This window comes from Neovison vison, chromosome 6, assembly GCF_020171115.1.
Source record: "Neovison vison isolate M4711 chromosome 6, ASM_NN_V1, whole genome shotgun sequence".
Taxonomy (NCBI): domain Eukaryota; kingdom Metazoa; phylum Chordata; class Mammalia; order Carnivora; family Mustelidae; genus Neogale; species Neogale vison.
This window is the reverse complement of record NC_058096.1, coordinates 207,999,313-208,011,366: the sequence shown is the minus strand read 5'-3', so window position 1 is coordinate 208,011,366 and position 12,054 is coordinate 207,999,313. Positions and strand designations below refer to the sequence as shown.

Here is a 12,054-nt window from a genome sequence, read left to right as displayed (position 1 = left end):
TTGGCTAAGGTCATGATCCCAGGGTCCTGGGATCGAGCCCCACATCGGGCTCTTTGCTCAGCGGGAAGCCTGCTTCTCCCTCTCCCATTTCCACTCCTCCTGCTTGTATTCCTTCTCTCTCTGTCTCTGTCAAATAAATAAATAAAATCTTTAAACACATACACACACAGACGCACACACACACAACGTAAAATTCGCCATTAAAAAAAAAAAGAAGTCTGTAGTAGAGCATCTCTTGAGGGGCAGGTGTTCCTATTCCCAATGTGGGAGGATAAGGCAGGATAATGAAGCTGAGGCTTAGTAACTTCTTTAAAGCAGGTTAAATGTGCCCAGGGATATGCGCTCACCTTCCTCCTTCCACCCGCCTTCAACATATTTGTTGAGAAACTCCAAGAAACATGGCCTTGGGTGTTGGCATCAGTCTGGCACAGTGTGACCTGGAACATGGACACAAGGAGCACCCCCCAAAAAATGCTTCATAAACGAAGTCCACATCAGTGACAAATCTTTGTCAAACAACCCCTGCACCTGTATAGAGCTCTGGGGAAAAAGCACTCAGGAAACCCTGAATGGCTTATCTAAAGATGAAATAAGACCTCCGACCTGGTGATTTTCATGAGCGGATAAGGAGAAATACATACCCAGAAATTGAGATGGAAAATAAATGACACTTTTTTTCCCCCCTGTTATTAAAATCTTGGATTCACTGTAGGCTTGCTCTAACTGAAGGGATCCAGTTCTGGACTAGCTAGTCTGCTCAGTGTCCCATGCAGTCTTTCTGATTAATTCCCCTGTGGCCTTTCACAGTCCGATTCACCAGCAGTGTGCCTGTTCACATACTCTCTCCATCCATTCAGGGTGCTATAATAAGGTACTGTACACGGGGTGGGTTATAGTCTCATGGCTCTGGAAGCTGGAAGTCCAAGATCAAATTGCTGGCACGGTCGAGTGGGGCGCCCTCTTCCAGGGGGCAGACGTCTCTCATTGTTGACCTTGCTTCCAGTCCCCTTGTGAAATTTACTTGCTATGTAAATTGGCTAGTGCTGCATAGCAAATACCACAGACCTAGGGGCTTCAACAACAGACATTTCTTTTCTTACATTTCGGGAGGCCAGAGGTTCAAGATCAAGGTGTCAGAAGGTTTGGTTTCTTCTGCGTCCTGTCTTCTTGGCTTACAGGTGGGCATCTTCTCCCTGGGTCCTCACATGGTCTTCCCTGTGCATGCACAAGGCTTAGTCCTCATCTCCTCTCCTTAACGAGGACATCCATCATGTGTCCACCCACATGAGCTAATTTTACCTTAACTACCTCATTGAAGGCCCTATCTCCAACAGTCATTTCTGAGGTTCTAGGGATTAGGACTTAATAAATTTCAGGACAATACCAGTTACGCTCAGAACACTCCTCAAGTCCCATAGTTTATCTTTAGAGTCCTTTGGATTGTCTACATGTAGAATCATGTTTTTGGTGAGTAATGTGTGTGTGTGTGTGTGTGTGTGTGTGTGTTCTACAAGAAGAGACAAAGGGTCTAATCAAACAGATTAAGGCAACCGAATGAGATATTTTAAAAAAAACAAAAAAACAACCCCACAACCTGCGAACAAATGATTCTTGATGAAAAAGGGCATTGTAGAGCAGTGATTAAGAATGCTCTTTCCGATAAAGTGGTGCTGAGTCCTTGGGTAGATTCAATGCAATGGGCACCACAGAGCCGTGAAGAGGAGCAAATTTCTACCAATGACATGGATGGCTCCCCCCAGCGTAACGCTGAGCAGAGAGAAGATACACACACACACACACACACACACACACACTTGGGATTAGATAAAGTTCCAAACCATGGAGAAACCAGACTATAGCATTAGAAATAAGAAAAGTAGTTAGCTTGGAGAAGTGAGAGGTGGACATCTGGGGTTCTAGCAATATTCTTATTCTTTTTTTCTTTAAGAGGATTTTTTTTTAATTTAATTTATTTATTTGATAGAAGACACAGCGAGAGAGGGAATACAAGTAGGGGGAGTGGGAGAGGGAGAAGCAGGTTTCCCGCTGAGCAGGAAGCCCAATGCGGGGCTTGATCCCAGGACCCTGGGATCATGACTTGAGCCAAAGGCTTAATGACTGAGCCACCCAGGCGCCCCAGTATTCTTATTCTTGACCTGGGTGGTGGTTATGTGGTACTTTGGAATAGTTTTTTTTTTTTTTTTTTTTTTAAGATTTTTATTTATTTATTTGACAGAGAGAGATTACAAGTGGGCAGAGAGGCAGGCAGAGAGAGAGAGGAGGAAGCAGTCTCCCTGCTGAGCAGAGAGCCTGATGCGGGACTCAATCCCAGGACCCTGAGATCATGACCTGAGCCGAAGGCAGCGGCTTAACCCACTGAGCCATCCAGGCGCCCTGGAATAGTTTTTAAGCTACAACCCTTGTTATTTGTACATTTTTATGAGTGCATGATATACTCCAATTAAAAAAAAAAAAAAGTTCCAAAGTGTTTGCATTCGTTCTACATTGCTGGGTAACAAATTCTCACAGAGGTAAGTGGCTCAACGCAACATCCACGGATTATCATCGTGGCATAACTCGGAAGGGCAGCCTGGCTCAGGGCTCTCCAGGGTGGGGCACAGCTTCAAAGTTTCCCCGGGGCGTCTGCATACAGGAAGCCTCACTGTAATTGATTTCTGATACCACTTGGGATTTGCATTTCAGCCTTGGACTTCCACTTGCTCTGAATCCATTTCAAAACCATTGAGAGCTGTGAAGAATGCCCGGATGCAATCCCATACAAAATCCACTTAAGAAGCACTTTTAAATGAGGTTCTCCAGGTCTTGTGAAAACCAGCTCTCAGTCTGCTGCAGCCAGGACTTGGTCAGTGGGCCCTCCGGAAGTGACCGCTCCCTCCTCATCAGCGGAGTTTTGATAAAAGTAAAATGGCACTTGGCATAGATTTCTGGGCTCGTCTTGGGGCAGGAGGGAGTGGTGTCCCAGATCCCTGTCTCCCCCACTGTGCTCAGCCCGGAGTAGCCAGTCAGTAAATATTTGTTGAATACGATTAGAGGAAAAGTTCTGGTAGGAAAGAATTCTAAACCATAGCCACGTCTAAAAGTCTCAATGAGTCTTTTCCAGTAAGTGCGCAAGATTACCTTGTCTTCTCTAGGGTGAGTTCTTCTGAAGGAGATGCCCAGAATCAGGGAGCTTTGGAGCACTTGGGATTTCTTTTTTTCTCCTTTACTGTTTGGGGGGAGGGGCATTCTTTGTTGTATTTCCTGGCTCAGATAGGGGAAGCCAGTTGTTTTCCTGTGGTGCCTCTCAAAGCCCTTGCCTTCGTCCTGCGCACCCCGCCTCTTGGAGAAATGGAGCCTAAGACATTTCCGTCAGCCAGGGATGGGCAGCCAGATTCCTATTAGCACCCAGCAGACACAGCACGGGAGGCTGGGGAAACTCAAAATCCGGCACACCAGGTTTCTGGACCTCCTAGTCTGGGGGAGAAGGCATAGGGGGGGGAGGGTTGGCAAAATTCCGGAAAACAAGCAGTTTGCAATACAGTGTTGATAAGATAAGGTGAACTCCAGCAGCGGGCGCCAGGACGCGGCTCTCCGCGAACCGGAAGCCGGGGAAGGGCTTCCCAGAGCAAATGACAAAAAAGAAGCCACTTCAAGTTCCCCCAAGCACTCTTTCATGCCAGCTCATAGAGAGAGAAATACAACATCCAATAAAGCCCAGGCAACAGTGTAAATCCAAATGAGGACATACTATTTGTACATACAGAATTAGCAAAAATTAAGATGCTTTTTGCAACCAGCTGGTTAGGAGAGGGATGTGGGGTGGGGGAGAGAAGTGGAATGTAGATACTGGTGCACCCTTCTTGGAAAATGATTCGGCCGTGTCCACCCTTCAACCGCGCAATTCCAGTGCTAGGAATTTGCTGGCTGGAGAAACTTTCTGCCTCTCAGCAGTAAGGCTTTTTGACTTTCTTATCATTGTGTGTCCCCTGGTGTCCCACTTTTCATTTCCTTCAAGAACTTTGCCTTTGCATTCACAGCTTGGCTAACTGACACAGAAGGCTTCACTCACAGCCTGTCTCGGCTTTGGATGTGCCTTCCTCGTTAAGTTTCGTCATTTCTAGCTTTTGACTTAAAGGGAAAGACATGTGACTGACTCTTCCTTTCCCTCAGACACTTAGAGGCTGACGTAGGGTTATTAATTGACTTAATTTCAATATTGTTGAATTTTTTTAAAAGATTTTTTATTTTATTCATTTGACAGAAATCACAAGTAGGCGGAGAGGCAGGCAGAGAGAGAGGAGGAAGCAGGCTCCCCGCTGAGCAGAGAGCCTGATGCGGGGTTTGATCCGAGGACCCCGGGATCATGACCCGAACCGAAGGCAGAGGCTTTAACCCACTGAGCCACCCAGGCGCCCCAATATTGTTGAATCTTGGGGAACAGGGAGGCTCGAGGAGAGGGATAAAGACAGGGGAAAACCACTGGCCAACACAGGATTGCCCCAGACCTTCAATCTACACCCCCAAAAAACAAAAAAAAGGCAGTATCTGGAGAGGGCAATGCAGCAGAGCATGGTAACAGGACGCAAGTTGATACTATACTTTCTTCACACTCCGGTTCTTTGCAGTTGCTGGGGCTGGGTGGTTAGCCTTCTCTAATGCACTGCCCTCCCCCACACCCAGCTTCCAGGACTTCCAGCTAAGCTCCCGATTCCCGATGCAAATCAGCACGCTACCTGAAGACTTTAACAAGTCAAAAGGCCACAGTAGGAGCTGAAGCTCAACACGAACCCAGCCGCCGGCTGCTGCTAGAGTAAAGTACGTGGGATGCACCCCACCTTTGCTCTGATGGAGCCCTACTCCCCGTAAAAATTATTCTTAATTTAACTCCCCCAAGAAGCCAATGTGGAAGCCATCGAGGGCTCCTCTCAGCCCCTGTGGCCCGTGGTCTGCACACGGGGGACACTGACGATGGAAGGGCCAGATGCTGCCCGTTCCTTTCTGCCACGGTGTGACCTCAATGGACAGAGATGGGTGAAATCAGCACGGAAAAGCCTCACACCCGTGTGCCCAGCAGCAGTGGGTAAACACCAGGCTTTTCCTTTAGAAGTTAGAATTAAGTGATACCTCAAACTACTCATGACTTGGGGCAAATTATGTCGTCTGGAGCACCGAGACGCTCAGTGGGGACTCCAGCTCACGGATGCGCCTCTCCAGCGGAAACCTGGGCGGGGGGGGGGCCTTCCCACGAACCACCAAATAACATTTTGTGGGATAACACAGGACCCAGAATCGGGGGTTAATTCCGGTGTCTTGGGGAGCCAGGCGGAGACTCCACTTGGAATTCGCCCCGCCTGGAATTTACACTCACTCACAGGGGTTCAGGAACCCCCAGGGCCCCCTGACGATCCTGAACTTACCCCAGAGGGCTTCCTAGTCTTTCTCCTCCGGCTGGTGGAGACACGCCCAACTCAGCCACCTGAGGACACCCAGGGTCAAGAGCTAGGCTCAACACAACTTTTTCGGGAAAAACAAAGATGAAAGGAAATTTCAAATAAAACTCGGCAATAAAATACCAAACTCCTTGAGATGAGACCCATCAGTGGTGTTGAGGATTTCCTGATTAAAGTAATCACTTTCGGGGTGCCTAGGTGGCTCAGTGGGTAAAGCATCGGCCTTTGGCTTCAGTCGTCAGCCCAGCGTCCTGGGATCGAGCCCGTGTAGGGCTCTCTGTTTGGTGGGGAGCCTGCTTCTCCCTCTCCCTCTGCCCCTCCCCCGGCTCCTGCTCACTCGCTCGCTCTCTCCCTCACACAAATAAATAAATAAAATCCTTTAAGAAAAAAGAGAAAAAGAAAAGCAATCACTTTCCATCACTCCTCCAGTCTGGAATTACCAACTGCACAGAACAATTGATTTGCTTTTTTTTTTTTTTTTTCAATTTAAGATTTTATTTAGTGGGAGAGGGAGAAGCAGGCCTCCCACTGAGCAGGGAGCCTGATGTGGGGCTCAATCCCAGGACCTGGGAACACCGGACACTTAACGACTGAGCCACCTAGGCACCCCAAGCTTTTTTTTTTTTTTTTTTTTTTTTTAAGAGTAAATCCGATTTGTTTTGTTTTGTTTTGTTTTGAGGAGGCAACTAATGATAGAGGCATTATGGCTAGTTAACCAGTTTAACAAGACCCCGCCTTTTCCATCCCACTTTGTCAGAAGGCTTTCACCGCCCTCACCTCAGCCCAGGAGAGGCTCTGCACGGTGATGGGCGGGGGTCTCCGCCTCCGCGCCCACCTGCCGGCCCTCCCCGCCCACCTGCGGGCCCTCCCCGCTGCCCGCCTGGTTGGTGAAGAAGGAGAGGCCCCAGCCGGCCTGGCTCCCCAGCTAAGCTCAAAGCATTCCTTAGGACCAGCTCGGTGATGAGCCCCCAGTCTCCCAGACATCCTGGCTCCCGCTCCTCCTAAGACCTTTTGGGGAAAGCATATCTCTCATCGGGGATACTTTTCTTTCTAAATTCCCATTTTCACTTCAGGAAATTAATGTTCTTCTTTGGGTGTTCTAGCAACGACCATGAATGAAAGCCATGCTGACCTTCTTCTTTCCCCCTAACTTGTTAGGAGCTATGGACGGCGGAAAGATGGAGCGCTTCTCCTGCAGGTATGAACCCGTCTTGAACGTGAGCTTCTGATGACTAGAACTTGCCACCTGCAGAAATAATGTTCTACCCCCTCTCTGTTGTTTGGCTTCATCTTGCCCAAACTTAAAAAGGGCTGGCAACAGGGATGCTGTTTTCTCCCGAAAGAACCGGAACTTCACACTTAAAAGAGTTCCATCCAGCTTTGCCATTGGCTTTTAACATTTTCAGTCGGGTTAATGCACTGCCCGGGAGCAGATTAGCGTTTTCCTCTCTTGGGTAAGAAAAGGTCGATATCAACAACCAGATTAAAAATCTGCTTCTGAGAAGTCTGAAGGCATAGATTCAGTATTTGCAAAACTGTGAAGAGTCATGGGAGGAATTGTTTTAACCTGAAAATCTTTTAAACGACTAGTGTATTTGAAATGGTTTGTAAAATGTGATTCACTGATTACAGAGACAGTCATGTGGTCATTTCAAAATTCTTATAGGAAATCTAAGTGCAGGAGAATACGTGTTCTGTGAAATCGAAGCTTAAAGATTTACGCCGACTTAAAATTATGGCTCTAGAAGGACAGAGCCCAAGAAGTCATGAAACATTGAAAAAAATTAGCTTTTAGGTGATTTTTAGTCTCATCATTGCTCTTGATGTTGTTTCATGAGTTAGCCATTTGAAAAGAAAGGAAGGAGAAAGAAAAATAGGGCTCTACAATTTCTCCCTAATGGTCTGCGGTCTTGTCCTTGTGCTGGGAAGACCGAGGTGTTAATTCTGTTAAGGCAAAGGGTTTTATTTATCTTGTTTGGCTAACGGGTGTCTGATTTCATCTTCCCAGTGTGATTCTGATCATGGCCATTTCCAAAGCGTTTGAACTGGAATTAGTTGCCGGTGAGAGACTTTTTGTTATTTTGATCAGCAGCAATTTTCACCCGGCCTGAAATCCTGAACCCACCCGTTGATTTTTGTCGTTAAGGGTTGGGCCACCGTGAACTTGTGAGGAGAGAGCCGCCCTTAAGAGATGCCGGCGTTCGGTCCTGGGAGGAGCCTGTGGCTCGTCACCGGTCTTCCCCGTTTGTGCCGACCTTAGGCATCCAGGATAGTAAGACCCAGCTCCCTTAGGTCTACCTCGTGCTATGACCATGCTGGTCCTTCCTGTTTCCTCTCTCTCTGATGCTCTTTCTCCTGGTTGGCAAGCTGATTCGGGAGTTGGGCAGATGGTTGGACTGGGGCTTGGCCCTGGAGCCTAGACCAGCAGAGTGTATTTGACCTCCCTGGGACGCACACAGTTTCCCTCCTGATTCCTGGGGCTCTGGGAACCACCCCTGGCCTGAGCATGAAAAAGTTTCCCTGCTCAGAGGCTCCACTAAAAAGCAAGAGTGCCGTTCTGTGCAGTTCACAAGACTGCAGACCTCTCCGATCACTGGGGAGACCAAGCCCTTAGCCCTGTATTAACCATTGCTCCCAGGGGCTTTAACTTTTCAGTCCCCCACCGCCCCTCAGCCACCTCTAATTACATTTCAGGTAAGGAGTTAAACAGAACTTGCTGTCTGAATGGGGGCACCTGCATGCTGGGGTCCTTCTGTGCCTGCCCACCTTCCTTCTATGGCCGCAACTGTGAGCATGATTCCCGGAAAGAGTAAGCCACGGTGGGGGGTGGGGGGGATGGTGGCGGGGGTGGAAGGGGGTGAGGAGAGGAAAAGAGAAGGGAGTTCAAAACCCAAATGCATCGCCTTCTCTGTTCCTTCCCAGGAACTGTGAGTCGGTGCCCCATGACACCTGGCTGCCCAGGAGATGCTCCATGTGTAAATGCTGGCGTGGCCGGCTCCACTGCTTCCGGCAGACATTCCTACCAGGCTGTGGTAAGCCATAGTCCCCTCCTCTGTCCTTTCAAGTTAGTTAGTTGCCTGGGGCCCCTTGGTGAAGGGGCTCTGTCCTCTTACCCACAGCTTGCTAGGTCCTGGCCCCTGAAGGGCTGCTTGTAAAAGCATCGGAGAGCTCCAGATTGGGGGGTGGGGGGGGTAGGCACGGGTCACGCTGGCGTCCCTCTGATTTACTGCCTCAGAAATGTCACCTTCCAGGTGGAGAGTTATGTCAAGGCTATTTGACACGTTACAGTGTGGGAACTACTAAGGAAAACAAACAAGAAAAAGGCTGGCCTCTTATTAAACACCAAGAGGTGCTCTTGGGCTCTCCTTTCCTTTGGGCAGGGTGACCCAGATAAGCTCCCTGTGAACAACTCCCAACTCCTGCCCTTAAATTCCACCAGAGGCTCGACCGCCCCCTCCTATTCCTCAGGAGCTTCCTCACGGGTCCTCAAGGGATCTCAACCTTGTCACCTTGTGGGTTCTTACTGGTTTGAGGGAAACAGTAGCAAGAAGGGCAGAGATCCCCACCCTGAGCCAGATTTCTAGGTCCTCCCCAAGTGCAGAGGCCTCTCAGAGTTCTGACCCCCGGGATGTTAGCCACTGCCCAGGGTCGAGTCCAGATATTAAATGAAAGCAGAGGATTCTCTTGAGTGCAAGATGGGAGCCCTGACCCACACAAGGACTGTGGCTTTTCCACGCGCCTCCTGGCTGTCAGGCCCAGGATTGGCGTTTGGTAAGTATGAACGGCCTGACTGCAGGGGTGGAGGCCATATTTTCTTCCTGGAACTTGGGGACCAAAAATGTGCTGTCTCCTCGTTGTCACCTGAGCAAGTCCTGTGGCTCCCCTGTCATCAAATGTGTCACCAGCTGGAGTAAGTTTCCAGGTGTGAGAGCACGTGTCGGGGGGAACCCAAGGGAACAGTAGGCCCATGGCGACTTGTGCTGAAAGAGATTTTTTTCAGGGGAGTCTGAATTTCGAGTGATCAGTACTCTTGATCCCGTAAACATACTCTTAATTCATCAAATATTGAATCCCAACTGATATTTGGCTGGTCTGCTGGAGGGATTTCCTTTACTGACCAAGCGTGCCTCCCTTTCAGATGGTCGTGTGATGGAGGAGCACGTCCTGGTCTCCAGGACTCCAGAATTAACACTGTCTTTGGGCACCACTTTCTCACTGGCTGGCATCTGCCTCACTCTACAAAGTTACTGTTAATGGACACTTGCATATGCAGTATTTTGTCATGCGAGTTTCATAACCTGTAAAGGCTGTCACTCCCGTGTCCCCAGAGATGATCATTGGTTAGTTGCCTTGACCTAACGAATAGATTTTCATCATAGTCCCTAATATTTTCTTCAAGTACCAACTACTTTCCTCTGCCCTGCTGTCTCCAAAAAATTTCTCTTAAAAAAAAGTCAGCCATAGGGGCGCCTCGGTAGCTCAGTCAGTTAAACATCTGCCTTTGGCTCAGGTCATGATCGCCAAGGCCTGGGATCAAGCCCCGTGTCAGGCTCCCTGCACAGTGGGGAGTCTGCTTCTCTCTCCATCTCCCTCTCCCCACCCCTTGTGCTCTCTCTTGCTCTCTCTCTCTCAAATAAATAAAATCTTAAAAAAAAAAAAAAAAGCCATATCTACACTGTGAGCAAGGTCTACATTCCTTGATACAGCTAACTCTACCAAGGGTTTCTTAGTATTTTCCTCAAACAATTGGATTCTATCTTCAAATTATTAAAGACTACTCCTAATGCAGAACTGAAGCTAAATATTTTACTAGAGTTGATCAAAATCAATTAAGACCTTGTCCGTAAAAGGAAAGGGACCATCTGTAAAGACAGCAGACAAGAGGGCAAATGTCCCTCTGGAGGTGAGGGACTGGATGCGGAGTATTAGAAGTGCGTGGGTGTGTGTGTGTATGTACACACACCAGGGAGACTGGTAGAAAAGAAGAAGCAAATGGGAGAGAGATTGAGAAAAATAAAATGAATTACTTGGTTAATGATGAGATGGACCCAAGAAGTAAGTTAAAAACCCAAGTTGAAAGGCAATTTTTTTTTAATTTAAATTCAATTAATTAACACATAATGTATTATTTGTGTTAGGAATACAGGTCTATGATTCATCAGTCTTCTACAATATCCAGTGCTCATTACAACACATGCCCTCCCCAATGGCCATCATCACCCAGTTACCCCAACCCTCCAATCCCCTCCCATCTAGCAACCCTCAGTATGTTTCCTATGATTAAGAGTCTTATGGTTTCTCTCCCTTTCTAGTTTCACCTTGTTTCATTTTTTCCTCTCTTCAGACTATATGATGATTATCTTTCTCTGATTGATTTATTTCACTTAGCATAATACCCTCTAGTTCCAGCCACATTGTTGCAAATGGCAAGATTCCATTTTTGGTGGCTGCATGATATTCCATTATATGTATGTGTGTATGTATGTACACACACTCACACTCCACATCTTTATTCATCTGTTGATGTATATCTGGGATCTTTCCATAGTTTGGCTATTGTGGACATTATTGCTATGAATATTGGGGTGCATGTGGTCCTTCAGATCACTACATTTGTATCTTTGGGGTAAATACCCAATAGTACAATTGCTGGGTCATAGGGTAGCTCCATTTTTAACTTTTTGAGGAAACTATACTGTTTTCCAGAGTGGCTGCACTTGTTTGCATTTCCATCAATAGTTTTGGAGGGGGGCACCTGGATGGCTCAGTGGGTTAAGCTTCTGCCTTTGGCTGAGGTCATGGTCTCAGGGTCCTGGGATCAAGTCCCACATCAGGCTCTCTGCTCAGTGGGGAGCCTGCTTCCCCCCTCTCTCTGCCAACCTCTCCCCCTACTTGTGATCTCTGTCAGATAGATAAATAAAATCTTTTTTTTAAATAGTGTAGAAGTGTTCCCAAAAGGCAAGTTTCTGTCCTCTAGAAGACAAGAACACCCCCTTTTTTCTCAGTGCATTGTAAAAGGAATGAAGCCTTCCTTGGAAAAAATTCTATCTAAATTTCTCCAACAAGAGAGCTTAATAAATTATGTTTTCTCTGTACATTTCAAGTATTTTAACTTGCAAAAGAGAAAATGTTCACTATATATTTCATTGTAAACAAGGTGATAAAACTATGTATTTTAATGCTACCTTGTGTACATGGATATGCCCAGTAAAAATGGGAAATCTTGTGACCAAAGTGTGGACTGTGGTTATTTCTGTGCTGTGCTATGACAAGCAGGTTACAGTGGTGGGTTTTCCCCTCTGTACTCTGTGTTTCCCACGGTGAGGGTGGGTTGCATCTGTTTTCATGGGGAAAGCCACGACTATATAAGGCTTGAAACTGAAGTAACCGTAAGAGCCAAGGGCTCAGACCTAGTGTTGTTTCTGGGTTTGGTGTGTGTCTATGCTGTGAAGGATATTTGCTTCCATCATTTAGGCACCACTTGGTCCCCAGTTCCTGTTTCTCCAAATTAATGCCCTGCAGATGCAAAGTTCCAAAGGTGCACCCTAGGACCTCAGAGAGTGTGGAAGGCTGGTCTAGCTACTTACTTGCCCCAGGGCAGTTT

At 47.4% G+C, this 12,054-nt stretch overlaps 2 protein-coding genes across 2 annotated transcripts in view; one reads left to right on the top strand and one right to left on the bottom strand.

Moving 5' to 3' along the window:
• Positions 1-3,157, bottom strand: part of LRRC2 (leucine rich repeat containing 2) — a 48,390-nt gene extending 45,233 nt beyond the window's left edge. Inside the window, exon 1 of the mRNA XM_044253720.1 lies at positions 3,139-3,157. The gene's annotated coding sequence lies outside the window, so the exon portion shown is untranslated. The remainder of the gene's footprint in view (positions 1-3,138) is intronic.
• A 3,182-nt stretch (positions 3,158-6,339) lies between these two features.
• TDGF1 (teratocarcinoma-derived growth factor 1) lies at positions 6,340-9,912 on the top strand. Its single transcript, XM_044255290.1, has 6 exons — positions 6,340-6,648; positions 7,459-7,511; positions 7,597-7,722; positions 8,145-8,259; positions 8,373-8,482; positions 9,589-9,912. Exons 1-6 carry the CDS (start codon positions 6,566-6,568, stop codon positions 9,702-9,704), a joined length of 603 nt encoding a protein of 200 aa, XP_044111225.1. The 5' UTR covers positions 6,340-6,565; the 3' UTR covers positions 9,705-9,912.
• The last annotated feature ends 2,142 nt before the right edge of the window (positions 9,913-12,054 follow it).